General features: G+C 38.0%; 1 protein-coding gene across 12 annotated transcripts in view; it reads left to right on the top strand.

Annotated features, from left to right (window-relative positions):
* The window catches only part of YEATS2 (YEATS domain containing 2), a 102,660-nt gene that overhangs the window by 48,068 nt on the left and 31,000 nt on the right, over positions 1 to 23,592 (top strand). For 5 of the 12 annotated variants that reach the window (XM_059881263.1, XM_059881300.1, XM_059881287.1 and 2 more), the window contains 10 exons: positions 7 to 118; positions 4,423 to 4,471; positions 7,147 to 7,323; positions 8,270 to 8,512; positions 10,134 to 10,292; positions 11,690 to 11,793; positions 13,133 to 13,240; positions 13,974 to 14,156; positions 19,393 to 19,651; positions 23,257 to 23,418. In XM_059881263.1, coding sequence (XP_059737246.1) covers positions 7 to 118; positions 4,423 to 4,471; positions 7,147 to 7,323; positions 8,270 to 8,512; positions 10,134 to 10,292; positions 11,690 to 11,793; positions 13,133 to 13,240; positions 13,974 to 14,156; positions 19,393 to 19,651; positions 23,257 to 23,418 — 1,556 coding nt within the window. Of the gene's footprint in view, positions 1 to 6; positions 119 to 4,422; positions 4,472 to 7,142; positions 7,324 to 8,269; positions 8,513 to 10,133; positions 10,293 to 11,689; positions 11,794 to 13,132; positions 13,241 to 13,973; positions 14,157 to 19,392; positions 19,652 to 23,256; positions 23,419 to 23,592 lie in introns of all 12 variants that reach the window. The other 7 variants (XM_059881312.1, NM_001105367.1, XM_024984769.2 and 4 more) reach the window with 7 other exon arrangements.

Here is a 23,592-nt window from a genome sequence, read left to right as displayed (position 1 = left end):
CCCTAGAGAGCCTCCTTTTCACTTGACCAGAAGAGGCTGGGGTGAGTTTCCTGTCAGAGTTCAAGTTCACTTTAAGGACAGCCAGAACAAGCGGATAGATATCATACATAATCTGAAGGTATTGTAACAAAACAAAGCGTTGCTCCCCAGAAATGAAGTGTCTCTTCTCACCTACACCTGAAGTGGTAGGTTAGACCTGAGAGAAGTTAACCACAGATGGTGGAAGGAGGATAGATCTGTTTGAGTGTGTTCTGCTTACTGCTGTAGCATTTGTCCTCTAAATGTTGAGGAAAGGGTCACTTTGCAACAAACTGTATGTTCTTTAAGAAGATGAGCTGATTGAATAATCAGAAGACTTGATCTCTGATCAGAGCTCACTATTACTGTGTTACCTGGGGCTAATAAGTAAATGAAATCTTTTCCTTTTTAATCTATATTTTACTTTTTTACATCTTAATTTTCTGTAGAAAGAGGCACAAATAGTAATCCTTGTCTATTTATCTCCTAAGAATAAAGATAGAAGTGAACATATTTTAGAAAATATAAAGTCCTGTGCAAGGTTGTAATACTTTTGGAATTCTTAACTGATATATCCACATGGTTTATTATGTAACCATTATAAATTTATTTTACAAAGTGTTTTCTGTACATGGGGAAACTACCATTATAGTAAGTGAAAAGCATAAATATAAAACTATATATATAATATGAGGTCAACCAAGATTTTAAATAGATGAAAAAAGACACAAATATACTAAAAAGTTGGAGTAATTGAAGTAATGACATTGTGGACAATTTCTCCTGCCCCTTTTTTCTGTGTGTGTGTGTGTGTGTGTGTGTTTCTTTTCCAATTTATATAATAAGCATTTAGCGTTCATAGTCGGAAGACAGAGCATTTTTGTACATTACCCTTATGCCCCTCTCTGTAGTAGTCTCGTGTACATTTTCTGTCCGTAAGATATAATCCTAATATTGAACTTCTTCCAAAGTACCCTTACTTTGTGGTTTACCACATTATTCCCAGTAATTGCTTTCAGATGAATCTGAGTACATTTTCAAAATTCCCTCTTTGTTCCCTTTGTTCTACAAATGTACCCTTTTCAACTTTAAAACCACCTGAAATTTGTCCTCCAATGTTGGTAAACAGCACTGCTTAACTTCATGTTTAAGTTATTTTCTAGAGATTACTGTAAAACAAGATTTTCTTACAGCCTCAGTGAAGAAATGAAACCAAGTAAAGAATATTTAGCCACTTTGTTCAGTAGGGCAGGATATGTTCCCACTTAGAGGAAGGTCTGAAATAGTCTTGCTTTCCCCTTAACTTATTTTAAGCACTGCACATGCCATCTTGTATTGCACTGGGCTCAGTCCTGATCCCTAAAATAAAGGGAATTGTTTGCATACTTTTTTTACACATTGTATTGTCCTTATCACTTAGAGTTTCTGGTGAATGAGACAGTTTTAAAACAGCAGTATTTAAAATGTTACCAGATTTTTCTCAGCTTTACTATTTATCATATATTGATTGGCCTTAAGAACTTAAGCACTTCTGTTATGACCATTGATCTTTATTTATTACGGGAGTATCATATTTCCTGCTGTTTCTTTGTTAACTCTCAGAACCATCTTTGATTCATCCCTCTGTGTTCTAAATGTTTATTCACTTGCCAACCATGACTCTTGCTTCATAATTTTTCTTATAGACTATCCTTCACCCTTCCCACTCTTCTTGGCTATTAGTCAACTCTGTCTCCTGATGAGCCTTTTTAATTCCAGTCTATCTCCCTTCCCCTCAGTCCGTTCTGTACACCATTGTCAGATTATTCTTCAAACACGAGAACCGTTACATTATTCTGAGAAGCTTTGATTGAATGTCTGTTACTCAAGTTTAGATTCCCCTGCCTGGTATTGGAGACTCTTCACATTTTGATTTGACATACTTCCCCTAAATTATGTCACACTAATCTCCTGTGTGAATGTCCTGCTCCAGTCAGGTCAGTCTCTATTCATGTCCCAGAGATACTTTGGGCCTTTTCTGACGTTGTCTTTTATTCTCCTCCCTTCTCGTATGCCGGTGTGGATTCTTTCCATTCTTTAAGATCCTGTGTAGCTTTTCTTGGTTACTAAAGTCCACAGTGATCTGTATTCTGAGATTCTGTAGTATATAACAATCTATATTTGATACTGTAATGATTATATTGCATACTAAAGACTCTGTTAAGAGTTCTGTAACATTTAAAGTTTCCAGGATGAATTCACATATCCTGCATCCTTGAATAGTCATCTGAACCTCTCCTAGTCATCACCACGGAGCACAGTAATTCCCCAAACATTCTATTTATCCATTTAGTAAATAAACTTTTGGAAGCTTCTCTCTTAAATTTACTTAAAACTGCATGACCTCTCCACCTAGCAGTTTTCTTACAGATCTTAACAGAACATGGCAAAAATGTGAAGAATACCATATTTCTAAATATGTTTACATTGAAGGGTACATTTTTTGTTTTTTGGTTTTTTTTTTTAATTTTATTTTATTTTTAAACTTTACAATATTGTATTAGTTCTGCCAAATATCGAAATGAAGGTGGTGAGTTATATTTATGCATCAGAGAGTAATCTCAGGACTTGTACATAACCAGAGTCTGCACGTTCATCATCAATTTTTGTCATTTGTCTTTTTTTTTTTTTTTTTTTTTCATTTGTCTTTTTGATGGTAGCCTTTCTAAGAGGAAATGTTAGGTTGTATCTCATTGTGCTTTTGATTTGCATTTGCCTAGAAATTAAAGATGTTGACCACCTCGTAAAAAAAAAACAAAAAACAAAAAACTGCATGACCTCTGCCCCCCTCTTCTAACCTTGATCTCATTTATCATTGTTTGACTTCTGGAGTAGACAGAACAGGATTTTGTTTTGTTTATTAATTCTAAAATGTTTATTGATAACTTTCATATCTCTCCTTAAATCATTCCTCCTCCAGCCAAAACCTGTTCTTGTAACATTGCTTGTATGCTATGCTTTCCAGTTCTCTTGCCATTTTGATAATAGTTCTGTTTTGTCAATGTCTCGCAAAACAAGGTACCACAAATAAAATATAGGCCAGTGCAGTTTACAGAAAGACTTATTTCTGTGCTCTGGAGAACATGAAAATGGATATAGCTTTAACATTGCCTATATCTTTTATAACAGTCACAGAGAGTCAGACATGACTGAGCAATTTCACTTTCTTTCTTTATAACAGTCACCCTATTGGTGAAGGTTTAAGCATTAAAACTCCAGATCTCTTCCATGGGGCTACTGTAAATCTACCCTGTATTGCCTTTTAAATTATGAATACTAGATCTCATGACTGAGTTGTCATCTCTGTGTTGACTGCTAAGGAACTCAGCCAAACTTGAAATCTACCTCTTGCAAGCCTTTGCTGTTGTTGTTTAGTTGCTAAATCGTGTCCAACTCTTTTGTGACCCCATGGACTGTAGCCCTCTAGGCTTCTGTTTCCATGGTGTATCCCAGGCAAGGATACTGGCATTGGTTGCCATTTCCTTCTCCAGGGAATCTCCTGACCCAGGGATCAAACTCAAGTTTCCTACATTGGCAGGCAGATTCTTTACCACTGAGCCATCAGGGACCTTCTTGCAAACTTTTAAAATTTTACATTTATTAACCTCTTGGAGAAGGAAATGGCAACCCACTCCAGTGTTGTTGCCTGGAGAATCCCAGGGACGGGGGAGCCTGGTGGGCTGCCGTCTATAGGGTCGCACAGAGTCGGACATGACTGAAGCAACTTAGCAGCAGCAGCAACCTCTCCCTGGCTTCGTATTTTTCCCCTTCTCTCCCCTTCCCCTCTTCTCCTCTCCCCTCCCTCCCCACTTCATCATTTTTACCTATTGATCTTACTGTGTAAGATTTATATTGGCAAGCTGCCACAAATCCTTTTTTAACTTTTAATTTAAAATATAAAAGGCAAGAATATGAACATATCTTTTTTGTATGTAATTGTAAACTTTTTTGTTTATATTATTAACATTCCCTCAATGTATACTCCTTTCTCTCCTCTAAAATAAATCATCCATGATGCAGATATACTGGTAGTTATTAGTATTGCCTAAATTTTCCTTCATTTTTTCCAAAAGTGCTTAGTAAATATAGCCTAAGTATTTAATTGTGCCATCACACTGCATGTATATTTTTATAGCCTGTCTTTATAATAAGTGCTTATATGTCTGAGGTTGTTTTATTTATTTTATTCAATTTTTCTCTTAGAAAATTGAGGGCTTTTATTGATGTGATAAATCAATAGTGTACATTATGAAAAAGTAGATATTATGAAAGGAAGACTTGCAGTGAAAGTGTTTTAGATAAGATTGTATCTTAAGGTTTATAAGTAAGCATAGTAAAACTTAATACTCTTACTTCTCTCAATAGCTGGACAGAACTTACACTGGCTTGCAGACTCTTGGAGCAGAGACGGTAGGTTATTTTCCTGCAGTATTATTTGGGAACAAGTAGAATGAAAATTCATCTTTGTTTTTAATTAGGAAAAACATGAATGCTAAATTAAAACAAAAGTTTCTCCCCCCATTTTTATTTTTTAAAAATTGTGATAAATTTACACATAAAATTTACCAACTTAATCATTTTTAAGTGTTCAGTTCAGTCGCTCAGTTGTGTCTGACTCTCTGTGACCCCGTGAACCGCAGCACGCCAGGCCTCCCTGTCCATCACAAACTCCTGGAGTTCACTCAGACTCAAGTCCATCGAGTCAGTGATGCCATCCAGCCATCTCATCCTCTGTCATGTCCTTCTTCTCCTGCTCCCAATCCCTCCCAGCATCAGAGTCTTTTCCAGTGAGTCAACTCTTCGCATGAGGTGACCAAAGTGGTATTAAATATATTTACATTTTCGTGCAGCTGTCACTAGCATCCATCTCCAGAGAACTCTTTTCATCTTGGAAAACTGAAACTACTCATTGTTCATAACTCATCCTCTGCCCACAACCCCTGGCAACCACTCTTCTACTTTCTGTGTCTATGAATTTGACTGCTCTACCATATAAGTAGAATCATACAGTGTTCTTTTGTGTGTGTATGACTGCCATATTTCACTTAGCACAGTGTTCTCAAGGCTCATACACATTGTGGCACATCAGAATTTCTTTGTTTTTAGGGCTACAGTCTGTCAGTCACATCCAACTCTTTGTGACCCCGTGGACTGTAGCCTGCCAGGCTCTTCTGTCCATGGGATTTTCTAGGCAAGAATACTGGAGTGGGTTGCCATTTCCTTCTCCAGGAGATCTTCCCGACCCAGGGATCGAACTCAAATCTCCCTCATTGCAGGCAGACTATCATCTGAGCCACCAGGGGATCCCTTTTTTAAGGCTGAGTTACATTCTGTTGTTGGTATATGTCACATTTTGTTCATCCATTTATCTGCCAATGAAAGCACTTGAGTAGCTTCTGTCTTTTGGCTATTGTAAATAATGCTGCTGAGAATGTGGATCTGTCTGAGTCCCTGTGTTTAGTACTTTTGGGTGTATAGCCAGAGGTGGAATTGCTGGATCACACAGTAATTCTATTTTTGATTTTTTGAAAAACTGTCACACTTTTTATCATAGCAGCAGCACCATTTCACCTTCCCACCAGCAGTGCACAAGCATTTCAGTTTCTCCACATCTTTGTCTGCTTTTGTTGTTTTCTTTTTTTTGTATTTTCCAGTAGGTGTGAGGTGGTGTTTCATTGTGGTTTGGGTATACATTTCTGTAATGATTATTGATGTTGAGCATCACTCAGTGGTTTATTGCCATTTATGTATCTTCTTTGGAGAAATGTTAATTCAGATCCTTTGTCCGTTTTTTAATTGGGTGTTTGGTTTCTTATAGCTGATTTTTAGGAGATCTCTCTCTGTGTTCTTGGTATTAATCTCTCATCAGATATATAATCCGCAGATATTTTTCCCCATTCTGTGACTTTCCTTTTCACTCTTTATTGTGTTCCTTTGATGTGCAAAAGTTTAAAATTTTGATGTAGTCTGTGTTTTTTTTTAATCTGTACATTTTGTATCATACCCAAGAAATCATTGCCCAATTCAGTGTTACAATACTTTGCCTCTATATTTTCTTCTGTGAGTTTTATTGTTTTAAGTGTTATGTTTAGGTCTTTAATCTACTTTGAGTTAATTTTTCCGTATAGTATAAAGTAAGCATCCATCTTCATTCTAATGCATGTGGATCTCCAGTTTTCTCAGCACTGTTTGTTGAAAAGACTATCCTTTTCCCAATCAGTGGTCTTGACACCCTTCAGAAAATAATTCTGCCATATAGATTCTTTTTAGTGTGTGAGAGTATATTCTAGCCTAATGATCTATGTGCCTATCTTTATGCCAGTACCACACTCTTTTAATTACTATGATTTTGTAATAATATCTTTTGAAATCAGGAGGTATGAGACCTTCAATTTTGTTTTCTCACCCCATCTCCACCCCCTGCCCCATCCCCCCCACTTTTTAGTGTTCATGATATATCAGCAGTAGCCATTATGATGAGAATTAGCTAAGTTAAACCTTACTCTCTTTATGGAAATGTGCTGTGTTAGGTCAGAACATATTTATTGATCATGTACCATATGCTAGGCACTGGTTCAGGTACTGAGGACACAAAAATCAACAAATGAGAGCAGCTGTAATTCTCAAGGGGTTTTATTCTTGATTGTGTTGAGAGTGGGGAGAAAGTATATAGTAAACATAAATGCAGATAAGATAATTTCACTTACAAATGAGTGTTATAAAGAAGAGAATAGCTGGGAGACAAGGGAATTGCTTTTGCTAGGTTAATTAGGGAAGGCCTCTCTGAGAAGGTGACTTTTGATTGAGACCTAATGGTGAGAAAGAGGCAGTCATATGAAGATTGGGGAGGAGAGTGTTCTAAGGTACAGAAACACTAATGGAAAGTCCCCAGTTTTATGATTGGTTTCACTGAGTTATTTATTAAACTAGATTAGATTATATCCTGGGGTAAATCCTATTGAGATTGAAGTATAACTAGGAATCACTTGCCACATCTCTTAGAGCACCATGTTCTGAGATGGGTTTGGGGCTTTCTGTGACATTGATGATGGATTCATGAGCCCACTTGTTGCACGGTTGTGTAGGTAGTGGATGTTGAGCTCCATCGGCATTCTCTGGGAGAAGACTCCGTTTATCCTCAGTCCTCTGAGTCAGACATCTCAGATGCCCCACCGTCCTTGCCTTTGACCATTCCAGCCCCCATGAAAGCGTCCTCACCGATAAAGCAGTCACATGAGCCAGTACCTGATACCTCTGTGGAGAAAGGTAATATATATTTTTCCATGTATGGACATGCATTTTACCTTGTATGGAGCGTTCCTTTCCCTCACTTGATAGTGAACTGCTGTCTTAAGCGAGTTAAGAGTATATGGAAAAGAAATTGTCCATAAGCAGGCATGCTGCTCTCCTACAGAGAGGTAGTATGAAAATAGCCAACTCTTTACTCTTCTCAGAAAATTTTTTTCATAAAGTTTTGTCAACATTTCATAGAACCTAGAACTCACTGAGAAAAGCATATTTATTCTTTGAATATAATGGTTTCCTCTGATAGATACAGGAAGACTTTCTTGTTTGGACCCTGATTGTGTGAATAAGAAGCTTGAATATTAAGTATCTAATCTTTCTTAAAATATAATATAAGATTTGTTATTATGCATTTTGACCATGGCATCATTTCATTTAATAGGCATATAAGCATATAATGAAGTATTTAGGTGTTCATTTATGTAACAAATACAGATACAATATAAAATTGATTCTGAATCATATTGATTTACTTGGTAAGCCTACATTTTAATGTGTGTTAATATTTTAGTTCTTTTATAAAAATCTCAACTTTATTCCTCTTAAATTTTAGTTGCATCGTTTTTATGGGCATTTAATAAAACAGGATATCATTAGATTAAACACATGCTTTGAGTTTTTCCTCTTTGAACAGTTTTTCAATTCATATATAAAAAGTGGGAGAACATAATGAACTTGTGTAAATTTTATTATATACTGTTAATGTGTTTTCTGATTTTTTGAAACAAGCATTTTGATGAAATATGATTGTAGGTGTGATATTTACATTTCACCCCAAAATATATAAAGCGGTATTAAATACCTGTCTACTCTGTTTATTTTACTACTGGTAAATGGCTTAAATAGTTGTTGAAATGATAAGAAATTTCAGAGTGATTGATGACTTATTTGCCTCTTTCATTTCAAGAAGGATTCCCAGCCAACACTGAAGCTGAGAGACACACTACATTTTATTCTTTGCCATCTTCATTGGAACGAACACCTACCAAAATGACAACATCCCAGAAGGTTACCTTTTGTTCTCATGGCAATTCAGCTTTTCAGCCAATAGCATCGAGCTGCAAAATTGTGCCACAAGGTCAGATTCCTAACCCTGAGTCACCTGGAAAATCCTTCCAGCCTATCACCATGAGCTGCAAGATTGTCTCAGGTATACATGGTGTATGTGAAGTTGGTGTGTGTAAAAATTGTTAGAATGACAAAGCAAAGTGGTTTTGGTTGTTGTGTTTTTTTTAACTTCTTCTAAGCAGGGTTTTTGTTTAGTTAGCAAGCAAGCTAGGGACTTCCCTGGCAGTCCAGTGGTTAAAGATGCACTTCACTGGAGGGGACACAGGTTTGATCCCTGGTAGAGAACTAAGATCCTGCATGCCACGTGGCAAAACAACCAGCCAGACAACAATAACAGAAAACCCAGAAGGTTAATTACTATTGATTTGCAAAGCCGAGGTGTCACAAAATAGAAACAAGAGTCATCCATACAGAAAGAATTGAATGAGGAAAGAAAGAAAATTCAAAGCAGTCAAATTTTCATCTAGAATCAGCACAGGTAAATTGTTTGCTAAGATGTCTGATGGAAAGCTAAGGCAGGATGAGGATTATATTTGGAAACCAGAGTGACTATTAACAGAGAAAACTTAGTGGCCTTTGGTTTGTAGTTGAGCTTCAGGGGTTGATTTGAAGTTGAGATATCTTTTACACTCACTAGCCACACTAGAAATTTACTCATTCCTATGATCAGTAGGTAGTTCTGAGGCTTCATTTTCACTGAGGTTGAATTGTCCACTTCGTCACAAGTTTTACATTTATGTTAGGTAAACTTCTAGTAGAAATATGCTTTATAGTTTTGGCTGTGCCCTCTTAGAGAAGACATGAAAGTCAATAGAAATACCTAGGCAGGGGGAGGACTCTATATAATACTTAAATGGCAGGGGTAGTCTTCAGTGCTAGAAATAGCTAAGCAGAAATATGATCCAAGTCCTTGAAGAATGTATAATTTTATACCCCACCCCAACCCCAGTTAGAAGCATTTTGGAACTTGCTGCTTCAGAGGTGGAGTTGGCTGAACATGTAAATTGTTTTGAAGTTTAGAGAAACTCATGGATGACCGATGTGATCACTGCCAGTTGAGGGTGTTTAATGGTGTATTGGTCGGTAACCTTTGAGAGTGTTCTGTGGAAACATGGATCTCTGGATTATGTCTGTGACATGGTATTGAGAGATATTTTGGGGTGGGTGAGTTTTGTATTTTCCTATCAGAAATTCATTGCAAATCAAGATTTGGTTCCTAAGTTGAGATGTTCACATAGTAATTTCTTCCCTCACTTTAGTGTCTTCAAGTGTAACCAGTATTATAACAACCTGCCCAAGATGTTATTACCTAGAGATTCAGCAGTTCCACACTTATCTAAAGCACTTGGTTTTCAACTTCAATGTGCTACTGGGGGTCTTGTTAGAATACTGATTTATATTCAGTAGATCTAGGGTAGGACCTTAGAATCTTTCTAACAGGCTCCTTGCTGCTGTTGCTGCTGCTTCTGCTGCTACTGCTGGTCCACGGATAAGGATGTAGAGAGTGAAATACTCTAGTCCCTGGCCTCAGCTGTTGCTACTGCTCTCAGTACCTGAAACTTAAAATTTCATTCTCTTCTCCCAGTTTGTCACCTTGGTCCTGGTGGCTCTGCCCCTCTTCCATTTTCTTTAGCATCCTCTTAGATAGACTGAATATATCTCTTTTGTTTAGTTTATTTTGTTTTTCTTTTTCATTAATAAAGGTTCCCCCATATCAACCCCAAGTCCTTCGCCATTGCCTCGAACCCCAACTTCCACTCCAGTCCATGTGAAGCAAGGCACTACCAGTTCTGTTATTAATAATCCTTATGTTATCGTGGACAAGCCAGGGCAGGTTATTGGAGCCTCCACTCCTACTGCAGGTGTGTGTTTGAACTGAACAATATTCATGCAATCCCCAAGGTGACTTAGTAGCCAGATAATGGGAGAATGAAATTTTCAACCATGAACAGGAGGAGGGAATACATCAGAGTAACTCCTCTGAGTTTCTTTGAGACAATTTACATTTTGTTATATTTCTAGAAATTAAGTTTTTTTTTTCTAAAGATTCAAACTGAGTCATAATTAATTTTCTAAAAATAAAAATGTAGATTATATTCTCATTTAGATGGTATTTTTTTTTTGGACAATGTGGTTATTAAATTTTCTAAATTAAGCTTTAGAACAGGAATAGCTTTCCGAGCCATACATGTTTTTCCTCAGTGATAAAGGTAATCTTTACTTTTCTGCGAATTAGATAAAACTTGCATGTGGGAGGGAAACTGAACTCTGTAGTTATTTAAAAAAAAAAAAACTGTAATGGGAAGAATAAGTCTTTGGATTCACTGTGTTTATCATTGTAACCTCAAATAAATAGAGTGCTTTTTAGATTTCTTTGAGGTACTTAAAACATTTTACTTATTCTCTTCAATCAACTGTTTAAACTCATGTTCCTCTGTGTAAACATTCTGTAGCCTTCACTTCTAATTAAGAGAAATGAAATAAGAGGAATGACTATAATAAGACTGATTTTTTTTAACTTAATTGATTTTTAACACAGATTAATGTATTTGGGCCTTTGCAAGTATTTGGAAAAGTTATGTTCTTTAACAGTGATTATAATTATAGAACTCCTTTAAGAAAATGCTACTTTCAGAGATTCCCTTTTGAATACGCTTAGGGATTTTAAGAAGGTGTCCTTTGAGGATGTTTAGTTTTAGGAATAAGCCAGTCTCTGTAGGCAAGTTTGGTAAATGGAGGAGGTGACCAAATTAGTCCATTTTTAGTCTTGACTCCTGGTTGACTGTTGATAATGTGACTTTCTTTGATCAGATCCTAAAGACAGTTGTACTTAGAGAGTACAAACTGTTTAGTGTTGTCAGTATTTTGCAATAGGCGTAACCTTCTAGTGAAACTACTTTGGAGGAACTCACATTCAGTTGAATGCATACATTTTGGCACATTGTGAAATAACCAGCACCATTATGTTACAGTATCTCTTTCTATAAAAGTGCAGATACATAATGTCTACTTAGTTTACTTATTCTACTATACTTCCTGATTAGCTTCTTGTCCCTTTTTGGGATGAAGTGGTCAACTTAATGGAATGAATCCATAAGTGTTTTTTCTATAATAATCTCCTGGTTGTAAGTTTTCAACCCTTCAAAATGAACACTAAATAGTGGGGAGAAGAGCAGGGTGGTGGAAAATGGCTTCAGAATTCCATTTTGTAAATTTTACTTTGTTCATACTTTGTTTTTAAATCGACTTTTCTTGTCAGGAAGTCCTACCAGCAAGCTCTCTACTGCCTCTCAGGCCTCCCAAGGAACAGGTTCCCCAATTCCTAAAATTCATGGAAGTAGTTTTGTAACATCTGCTGTCAAGGTAACACTCTTATTGCACTTTGCTAGTTTCTAAAATGGTACATTCAGGTTGAGCCAGAATTTGTCAGGTGATACTGCAGATTTCATAAAGTAGAATCTTCAAGCTAAAAAATATCATAAAGATCAAGTACTCCAAACTCCCCTCCCTTACCTGTGATTTGTTTGTTTGTTTGTTTGGACAGCTTTTAATAGAGTAATAATTCTCCTCTTTCTACAGTCTATTTCCCCCCTCCCCCACCTTCTTCAGGGTAAGAAGTGTTTTGAAATTTAGAACCCCAAATAAGATCTGATTTGTTCAGATCATAGTGCTAGTTATCTGCTCACTGTTTGGCAGAGACAATCAGCACTGTTGGATTAGTGATTCAGCTTGTCATTGTCTTGGCTGCCTTATGGCTAGAACCTCTGAGGTAAAGACTCCTGTTTGAGAATTCCTGAAAATTCAAACATCATCTCTTACATGACTAGTGCTAACACAGCATTTCTTTATTTAGGCACTTAATGGTGATGATACTGAATAGTTTTCTGATCCAAGGCGAGGTTTTTCTCTAAATTCAGTGTAGTCTGTGATCACTGTATTATAAGAATGCCTGAATTGTAAAAACTCCCTTAATGGCTTTAATTCTCTACCAGTGTATTTTTTTCATGTTTGTTGATGGTATTTCATTACAGTTAAGCAGTGCTTTTAACTTTGTTGCTTGCCCCCAACATTTTGGGAAATTGCCTCTGAGAGTTGGCTTTTGTATTTGAGAACTAGAGACAAATGACAGTAATTTTGAATTTTGACCCTTGTTGTTTTGCTAATTGTTCTTTTTGCTGTGTTGTTTTTTAAATTCTTAGTGAAAAAATAGCCCTCTGCATCCTGAGTATTTATTCTAGAATAAGGGTAACAGATCAAGTTACAAGTAGTGTTAAAAGGGTGTGTGTACTGAAACACTGTAACTACCTGTTACATTCATTTGTTATTCAGTGCCTAGACTCTAGGGATAGAAAAGGAAATAGAAGATAGTACCTGTCCTTCAGTAGCATCTGGCAGGGGCCTGGACATGAAACCAGCGAGTCAACCAGACATTAGAGATTATATGATAGGAGTCTTTGCAGCTGATAGTGGGCACATATGAGTGGGTTCTTGCCAAGTTATAGCCTTACTTTGAATTAGCCTCGAAAGCAATAATTAAAATGCAGGTGGACTTGGAAGACCCCAAAGAATTTTGGGTTTTTGTCTTGCTTTTTGGTATATGTTGCTGGAGAATGTCATAGGCTTTTATTAAATATAAGTGACTAGAGTGTCTGAAATCACTGACTTTATCCTAATTGTACAATACGTATTTTTACAAACACAGCAGGAGGATTCTTTGTTTGCATCTATGCCACCTCTTTGCCCAATTGGGAGTCACCCTAAAGTTCAAAGCCCCAAACCTATAACTGGAGGACTTGGAGCTTTCACAAAAGTAAGTATTCCTGAGGGGATTATCCCACAAGTTGATAAGTTCTTGTTACAGAATCTTTTTTTGTGGCACGTTGGAGTTGATTGATGCTACCACCCCACAATATGAAACTTTTTTTAGTGTGTTTCATCTGTAAGACTGGATCCTACTTCCAAGACGTGCTTCCTTTTGTTTACTGTTGTTGACAGGGCTTCCCCTGAAGTTCAGAAAGATGGGAACTTCAGCGAGCATCAACAGTGCATTTCTCTGTAGTGCCATTTTGCCACCAGTGCCTAAAACAAATGACCAGATTGGTTTGCAGATACACTGGATCAAGTCGACACCCTACTTTTGGTCCCTTTAATAGCTATTACGGGCTGTATTAGGCTTCCCAGGTGGCTCAGTGGTAAAAGAATACCTGCCAATGCACTAGCCACAGGAGCTGTGGGTTCAGTGTCTGGGTCAGGGAGATCCTCTGGAGAAGGAAATGACAACCCACTCCAGTAATCTTGCCTGAGGAATCCCATGGACAGAGAAGCCTGGTGGGCTACCATCCTTGGGGTTGCAAAGAGTTGGACACTACTGAGCATGCATGCATGCTGATTTAAGGCTATATTTAAGCAGTATTTTTACCCATCTAGTGGAGTCATTTTTTAAAGACCAGGCTTCCTTAATTCCTGCAGACAGAATAAATTCAAATATTAGTAGAATTGTTCATGGACTGTTTATTCAGTGTCATTATCATGTTTGTTGCAAGGTAATCATCAAACAAGAACCTGGTGAAGCCTCTCATGTACCCACAACAGGAGCTGCCAGCCAGTTACCACTCCCTCAGTATGTGACTGTGAAAGGGGGTCACATGATAGCTGTGTCCCCTCAAAAACAGGTTCTAACTGCTGGAGAAGGGACGGCCCAGTCACCAAAGATTCAGCCCTCCAAGGTTTGTGTTGGGTAAGGGTGGAGAAGTCAACCTGTCAGTGAACGTTGTTTGCCTGAGTCATGGCCAAGTGGTGCAAAGATTCAGGGTGAGAGCATCACTGATGATCCTGGGAAAGCTTGTGGATGAAAGTCTATGTTAAATCTACCTGTTCTTGCCATAGTCACTGACAAGAGCAGGAACATGTTTTGTAGAGGGGCCGGAGACAGTCCAAGAGGTGAAGGGACACTGTGTTATCTCTCTGGCAGTAAAGGCTGTTGACGTCGTGGACACAACTGTCTACTAAATTCAGGTCTAAAGTGGGTAATGGAAAGGATCGAGGTCCACTGTTTACTTGTTTATTTCTGATAGGAGAGTGCTATAGTTTCTACCTCTGATGTCTTGGCTGTGTGATCTGTTGAGTGATTCCTGGCTCCTTAGAGAGTTTATTTTCTTTGTTATCTGGAGGTTTGGGGAATTTACATATTGGGAGAATTGTAAAGCAGAGATACATGTTTCCCTGTATCCATGGTGCTTAGGAGTGCCAGAGTTTATCCTGCTGTTATTCATATATTGTCTTAATCCTCAGACAACCTTGCAAGGTGGCTATTTTCACCACTGTTCTACAAATGAGGAAGTTGTGGCTCTAAGAGGTTAAGCAACTCCCTTATGAGCATACAGCTATTATAATAAGTGACAGAGAATTTGAACCCAGGTCTAGTGACTCCAAAACTCCCCATTCTGGACCTGTTAAAATTTGGGGCTATTGCCTGTAACCTCAGCATGCTTTTAGAACATCCAGAGTTAAAATTATTTCACTTAATTTAGGGCAGATATATCCTAAAGCTATTACAAGTATTACGTGAAGTGCTTGCTTTTCAACTTTAAAATAGGAAAAGGTTTTAGATATTTTGGTTAGTCTAGATAGCTGCATGTAAATTGAGTTAAAAATTCATAGTGTTATAGTTGGTTCTAAAATCTGTAAGAGTTCATTAACTACTTTGCCAGACTTACCTGCTTATAAGACTCAACTGATGATTAAGAATGTATAGATACTGAGGCCCCCACCTCAGACTTACTGATCAGAACCTCTTGGGGGCCCTGGGAGTTTGGATTTTTAACAAGCTCTCCTGTTGACTCATATGATCAGGCACATTTAGGAACCATAGAGCTACAGCATCAAATCTGACTTGGGGGTTTCCATAGGCAGAATCACTAAAACAGGCAAACCCCAGCTAGTTCCTGATGCTTCTTCCGTTGTTTTGTCCTCAGGGATAAGCATTCTGTCCAGATTCCTTTTGTGAATCAGTTATTGTCATCTGGTCTTTGTACTCAGATATGTCCTATATGTTGTTTAAAATCTATTTTGGTTCACCTAGAAATACATGGTATTTCTGATTTGGGTTTTGAATCATTATAGCATTGCTCTTTGTCCTCAGAAACTCTGAGAAGTTTCCACTTTTTGCTACTTTTGTATTTTGCAAATCTGTTCACCCAGTAATATTGGCTTTCTTGTCACATTGCCACCTACCTAATGGCAAGGTAGGACCAAGAGAAAGTGGATGATGCATTTGTGCTAGAATAAAACCATGCCTTGAATAAAATGTAAAGGCACCTGATAAGAAAAGCCACAGAAGTGTGAAAAAATTGCAGAGAAGCAGCAGAACATGAGAAAAGACTTCTATTCCAGAAATTTAGTACCTGCTTTAGACTCAAGATAAGGAGCTGTGTGTACATACAAGCTGTCCCTTTTATTGCTGAGGTGCAGTGAGAGAAAGCAAGCCCGAAGACAGAAGGGTGAACAGAATAGTACTCTTAATTTCCACACAGCTTTGGCAAAATAGAAATAACAGCTTAGTTTTTTTATAGAGATAGAGGTGCTGATTTTGACACGAAAGAGACAGCTAAGGAATTGGTGGTTCACATGAGAAAGAAGGAAGCAGTGTGGTTTAGTTAAAACAGCATGAGCTTTGTAGATGGACAGGGAGGCCTGGCGTGCTGCGATTCATGGGGTCGCAAAGAGTCGGACACGACTGAGCAACTGATCTGATCTGATCTGACACACTTAGATCTCAGCCACTTATTACTTGTGTGAACTGGGCAGATTCATCTCTCTGAAACTTGTTTTTTTATCTAATAAAATGGAACGTTACCCTTTCTTTGCCTTTCAGTGCTGTAGGAGAATTAGAGATCATTGTATATAGAGTACCTCACACAGAGCAGGTGCTAAATCAGTGATGGCATATAATGTTATGTGAGATACAGTGTGTGAGTACCATGGAATAGTTGCTGTCATTGAGAACTAAATCGTAAGTGGCTGTATTTTTCAGTGTCTGGAGGGAAAGTCACATATGTGAATCCTCAGCTTCAGGTTGCTAGTTTCTGACTTGCAGAGGTCTGTACAGTGCACAGGGAGGGCAGGAATAAAAACACCGAATCAAAGCATGAATCAGAGTTAAGTGTTTATAACAGTACAGAACAAAGGTGAAACTGCTTTGTGAAACTGTTGATAGGAGGAAACATGGAAAGCAGAGACAAGTGTTGTGGGACGGGAAGAAGAGAACATTTGGTAAGTGATTTCAGGCTCTAGGCCAAAATGTTGAGGTGGTTGGTTTTTTTTTTTCTTTTTCTTTTAAGCTAGTTTGGGGCTACAGTGTCCTACGTAAAAGACTTAGCTGTGGTGTCGTAGACATAAACCCTGCATAGGGCTTTCCCCAGTAGAATGCCAGGCGTCCTCATTCTCCTCAGTGTTTTAGAATAAAGGAAGGGAAGTTCGTCTTGTGAGTGGTTTGTTCTTAATGTACAGGCTCTGCTAATAAAAACTGCCCTCTTGTGGCCAACATGGTGATGTTTTATTTGGCTTTTGGAGAGATTAGGTACATCATATTCTGGACATTTTGAAGCAGTTGAGTGTGAGGATAGAGGCTGGCACAAGGAGAGAAAAGCAAGCCAGATGCATGGGATTTGGGAGAAAAATTAAAATACGTGCATGTGTGTATTATTTTCCTTTTTTTTATATTGAAGTATAGTTTGTGTACAGTACTATATGTTACTGGTGTACAGTGTAGTGATTCACAATTTTTAAATGTTATACTCTCTTTATACTTATAAAATATTGACTGTATTCCCTGTGTTGTACAGTATACCCTTGTAGCTTATTTTATACCTAATAGTTTGTATGTCTTAATCCTCTATCCCTGTACTGCCCCTCCTTCCTTTCCCCACTGGTAACTACTAGTTCATTCTATCTATGAGTCTACTTCTTTTTTGTTATATTCACTAGTTGTATTTTTTTATATTCCACATGTAAGTGGTATCATATGCATATATTATTTTCCTTTTAGATCTTTGTTTTCTTTGTTAATTTAGGAACATGAAAATATATGTAATTTAGCTTAGTCAGTGGATTATTAAATATGATATATTTTGTAAATGTAAAGACAGACGTCTTAGGAAAAAAGTTCAACTACTAGAACAGACATTCCCAAACCAGAAGCTTAAATAAGCTTATTTCTCTCACACATATAAGACCAGTAGGTAGTTCTGGTGTGTGGTCCCACAGTCCTCAAGCATATAGACTCTATCGTGTTTCTCTGTCATTTTCAGCATTTGGTTTTCGTCCTGTGGCCACTTCACCTCATGCCACCAAGTTCACGTTTCTGGTCAGCAGGAAGAGGGAAGGGGAAGGGGTTTTAGGGAGAGCGGAACTGAAGAGTCGCACACACCACTTCTGTTCCTATCCCTTTAGCCAGAAAGGAGATGTCAAACCTGGATGTGAAGGAGCTGGAAAATAGTATTCTGTGTGGCCATGACCATGCCTGAAAATTGGAGGTTCTACTACTGTGAGAGAGAAGCAAAGAATAGATATTGGGGTTCAGCTGGGATATATTCCTAAAAGGAGAACTGCTTTAATAGGGTAAATTTTCAGCTTTAGTATATCCCAGTACCCTCTGGAGTGGCTGGACAAATTTATCTTTCTACCAGCAGTGAACAAAAGTTCCTGTCTCCCCATATCCTCTAGCCAGTTCTTGGTATCATCAGGCTTTAAAACTTTCCCCTCCAATCTGATGGTTGAAAAGTACTTTCTTCTTTAACTTTTTCGCTTTTAGGAGGTAGATCTTTTGCTATTCTTATAACCTTATAGAAGTCTTTTCATCTAGTTTCTGGTGAAGTCTTTTTATAAAATAAAGAATTGGGGAGTGGGAAACACTGCCCCAGTTTTCCATTAATTAAGTTGTTCCTTCTAATTGAAAATCCTACTATTGACCTTGTTTTAAAAGAGCTCCAAAGTATTTTCTTACTTGAAAGAGTTTATAGTCTTTTCAGGACAATGTATTTCTAATTTTCATTGTTTGGTGCTGGAACCTTTTTTTTTAAAAATTGAATTAAATGTCTTTCTAGCTTACACTTTTTCTTTTTTAACTGAATGTCTACCTTTAAGGAAAGAAAAGATTAGAGGGTATAGAAAAAGATAACTTTTCTTAAAAATCATTTGGAAGAGGTGTCACGTGTTATGCCATATAATGAATGATATTAATTTCTAGATGTTCTAATGATGAAGAAATAATTGCTTCAGAGAAAGCACAGAAGGAATTAATGAAGATGTGATATTTAAAAGTATATAGTGGAATTTATACTTTATATATGAAAGTGTTTATTGCAGTTTTCATAATATTAAGTTTAAAGTTACCTAAATAGTGACACAGCAGTGAAATATTTACTTAGATTATGGTATATCTATTCTAATACATTATTTTTTGGTCACCTAAAAATGTTTTTGAAAAACAATAGCATTGGAAATCCCTGTAATATGATGTTAAATTTAAAAATTATAAAACTATATATATCCTAATTTTTGTTTTCAAAATGTACATTAAAAAGAATCAGAAGTAAATAAATACTGCATTAAAAATATTAGGAGATTATTTCAAGGTAAGTAGAGTTTTATTTTTTCCTTTTTATTTCTGTTTGTCCTAAGTTTTTTTTTAACATATACTACTTTTTATAATTAAAGTTAGTTATAGATAGTAGCTGGAGTTAAGACAAAAGCTATAACAGTTTATTGTAATAACATACAGATTGTGAGAAATACTGCTGTTCACATCATAGATAGCATTCCTAGACAACTGAATTAGACAGTATATGTGTTGTGTCTAGGAGTTTGCTTTGTTCTTTGCTGAAACAAGAGTGACTGTACTGTTTTAAAACCTTGAAGGAGTATGAGAAGAAGCACTGCTGGATTTTTCTCTGTTTTGAACAGGTTGTTGGGGTGCCAGTCGGGTCTACTCTGCCTTCAACAGTGAAGCAGGCTGTGGCAATCAGTGGTGGTCAGATCCTTGTAGCCAAGGCCAGCTCATCTGTCACCAAAGCAGTTGGTCCAAAGCAAGTTGTGACCCAAGGAGTTGCCAAGGCAATTGTGAGTGGAGGTGGAGGAACCATTGTCGCTCAGCCAGTGCAGACATTAACCAAGGCTCAGGTCACTGCTGCTGGCCCTCAGAAGAGTGGATCCCAGGGTTCAGGTACTGATACTAATTGAGGGCCCTTTGAACAACAGCCCCTTCCAAAATCCTCTGTGCTAGTGATTTTATTTGCTATTTGGTTCTCTCTAGGAAAACTTAGTAGGTTGAAGTTGTAAGGAGTTTTATAAAGACATGTTAATCTTTTTCATGTAACATTTTACATAGAGATCTATAATGCTTCTGCTTTAAGGTATGTGTGTGTGAGAGGGAGATAAAGAACAGTTGAAATAGAGTATATTTCTTGATACTGCTTTCTTGATACTGCTTTCAAGTCTGAAGAATAATTCTCATTTGTCCTCATTTCCACTTTGGGTTCTATTTCAGATTTAAGATCTTGGTATGTTCATTTGCCAGCAGCATTTGGAGATGTTTGACTAAAGCATTCTCTACTAAATAAAAGTTTAAACACTTTGAATGTTTTAGTCCTTGATGTGTTATTTCTGTGAGGGCAGGAAGAAATATACTTAAGGCATTTGATATGTACTCATTTTTGATGAGACTAAAGAGTGGTTGCTGTGAGTTGGGAGGATAGAAGGGTAGTGAATGTCCAAAATGAAGATTTCAGAGATGACGGATTGCTACTGATGACAGAGTTCATTTGTGGCATTAAAAATGAGTGTTTGACCTATGGCTGATTCATATTGATGTTTGGTAGAAACCAGCACAATACTATGAAGCAATTATCCTTCAATTAAAAATAAATAAATTAAAAAAGAAAAATGAATGTTTGAGATGGACTGGAGAAGTGATCTTTGGAGTTTGGAAGATATAGCACCCCAGAAGGGAGAGAATTAAATAAGTCTTCTACAGTGCTGTCACTGAGAATGATTATCTTTAGCATAGAGCACAGTACTTTTGAGTCAGGAGTCTGCCTTCAGCAAATGAGGGGAAGTGACTTGAGAGTTCAGGAAATGAGAGCAGAAAAGAGAGGGAGATATAGCTCAGTAGAAGCCTCAAAGGAGGCAGGACTCTTTCTCCTCCCCTGGAGTGAGCGGTGATAATGGTTTAAAAGCCAAACTGCAGAGCAGAAATGTTCCTCTCCTGGCCCTGCTGCTAAGTCACTTCAGTCGTGTCCGACTCTGTGACCCCATAGACGGCAGCCCACCAGGCTCCCCCATCCCTGGGATTCTCCAGGCAAGAACACTGGAGTGGGCTGCCATTTCTTTCTCCAATGCATGAAAGTGAAAAGTGAAAGTGAAGTTGCTCAGTCGTGTCCGACTCTTAGCGACCCCATGGACTGCAGCCCACCAGGCTCCTCCGTCCATGGGATTTTCTAGGCAAGAGTACTGAAGTAGGGTGCCATTGCCTTCTCCCTCCTGGCCCTAGACCTCAGATATTGAGGTAAAACAGAAAATAGCTAGGGGATTCCTGGGGATGTCTTATTTTCAGAGGGCTGACAGTTTTAATTACCACAAAAAGAATGTTCAAGGAGGCTAAGGTTCTAGAAGGTGTAAGGATCTCAGCATGAATTCCTGGGGTTAGGGGCATAGTGAGAAAGTGAAGGAAGAAAGGATGAGGGGATGGGTTCAGATCAGGGACCTTGAGCCCCGTGGGGACGGGCTCTGGGTGTGTGTGGTAGAGAGGTTTGCGGTTCTGATGTGGTTGCTATGCATAGTGATTTAAGATGAGATTAGTTCTGGTCATAACGGAGAGAGATGGCCCTCAGTTCAGTCTCAGTTCCTGGTTATTTGGGGCAACTTCCAGGGTTCCTGCCTCCCAAAGCTTTGCATAGTGAAGTGGTGATGAGAAGAATACTCTCCCAGGCAGGAGGAGACAGTGAGCGTCCTTGCCCTGAGGCTGCTCAGGTGGGTGGTTATGTAGGGTTTGTTTGGTGGAGATTCTTTTTTTTTTTTTTTTTTTAATGTATTTTATTTTATTTTTAACTTGACAATATTGTATTGGTTTTGCCATATATCAACATGAATCCACCACAGGTATACACCTGGTGGAGATTCTAATGCAAAGTAACTGCAGAAAGTTTTCATGTTCAGAGGTTTTACAGCCATGTGCACTGAGAAGGAAATTCTAAGTGGTAAGTGAAAGCTGTTTGACATAGGTGAGACTTTTAAAAGATGAATTCTAGTTTCATAGTATATGTGTCAGTAGTTGACTATAGCGTTTTTTAGTTCTTAGGAAGTGAGGGAGACTAAAAGTCTTGTTTCAAATCAGTATATTCAGTGTTACTAGAAATTGACCATAAAGGGGCTTTAAAGAAATGCGAAGGAAATGTTATTTCACATTTGAAATGTGATTATTTCATTAATTGTCTAAACCGTAGTGCTTTTGAGAGTTGAGTCACTATTAATATTTATAGTGGGTGCTGTGTGCTAAGTTGCTTGAGTTGTGTCCAACTCTTTGCGACCCTATGGGCCATAGCCTGCCAGGCTCCTTTGTCCATGGGATTCTCCAGGCAAGAATACTGGAGTTGGTTGCCAGGCCTTCCTTCAGGGGATCTTCTGACCCAAATCTCTTATATCTCCTGCATTGATTGGCAAATGGGTTCTTTACCACTAGTGCCACCTTGGAAGCCCAAATTATAGTTGGGACACGGGTATAAATTGTAACTGCTTTGGGCAAACCAGGATATATGGTCACCCTATTTATATACAGATATAAACTTCTTTATAGTTTATAGCAGATTCTTCTAGTATGTAAATTTTTTAATTAGTAAGATAATTAAGAACATCAGCCTTTAAAGCATTGTGCATCTAGGATGCAAACTGTAGAGTTGTTTTTTTAATTTATTTTTAATTGAAGGATAATTGCTTTTACAGTATTGGTTTGGTTTCTGCCATACAGCAACATGAATTAGCCATTAAGTGTATATATGTTCCCTTCCTCTTGAACCTCGCTCTCACCTCCCACCCTTTCCCACCCCTCTAGGTGTTACAGAGCCCCAGTTTGGGTTCCCTGAGTCAAACAGCAATTTTCCGTTGGCTGTCTGTTTTACATGTTGTGGTGTACCTGTTTCCATGCTCTCTCTGCATGCTGCCGCCCTCTCATTCCTCAACCTCACCCATGTCAACAAGTCTGTTCTCTACGTCTTCATCTCTGTTGCTGCCCTGCACATAGGTTCATCAGTACCATCCTTCTAGATTCCACATATATGTGTTAGTATATGACATTCTTTCTCTTTCTGACTTCTAGGTTCATCCACCTCATTAGAACTGAGTCAAATGCATTCCTTTTTATGGCTGAGTAGTATTCCATTGTATAAATGTACCACAGCTTCTTCATCCATTCATCTGTTGATGGACATCTAAGTTGCTTCCATGTCCCAGCTTTGTAAATAGTACTGCAGTGAATATTGGGGTACATGTGCCTTTTTCAATTTTCATTTCCTCAGGATACATGCCTAGAAGCAGTACTGCTGGGTCATATGGTAGATTTATTCCTAGTTTTTTAAGGAATCTCCAAACCGTCTTCCGTAGTGGCTGTATTGGTTTACATTCCCACCATGTTTGTTAATGTTTTTGAATAAGTATTTTATTTTAGAACTAGCATTCTCTAGTTTCAATTTTAGAACTAGCATTGCCTTCAGTTCCAACTTAACTTACTGTTTTTCCTCTTTCTTTTTTTCCCCTTTATTCCCTTCACCATTTTAGTGATGGCAACATTGCAGCTTCCAGCTACTAATTTGGCCAACTTGGCAAACTTGCCTCCTGGCACTAAACTCTACCTTACAACAAACAGCAAGAACCCTTCGGGCAAAGGAAAACTGCTGCTGATCCCTCAGGGAGCCATCCTGCGAGCTACCAACAATGCTAGTGAGTCCATCGTTAAATCATTTGGTCCTTGGGTCTTTGAGTATGTTCACCTCATCCACCAGAGGGGCAGTTCTTACCTGTTTCAGAAAGCATTTTCTTAGCTTTGTTTGTGGTTACATGGTGGCATTTGCCCACATGGATTTAAACCATACAAATATTTTAACTAGCAATGGA

Source organism: Bos taurus, chromosome 1 (genome assembly GCF_002263795.3).
Source record: "Bos taurus isolate L1 Dominette 01449 registration number 42190680 breed Hereford chromosome 1, ARS-UCD2.0, whole genome shotgun sequence".
Lineage (NCBI taxonomy): Eukaryota > Metazoa > Chordata > Mammalia > Artiodactyla > Bovidae > Bos > Bos taurus.
The sequence above is the reverse complement of the archived record's forward strand: the minus strand, read 5'-3'. Positions and strand labels throughout refer to the sequence as shown.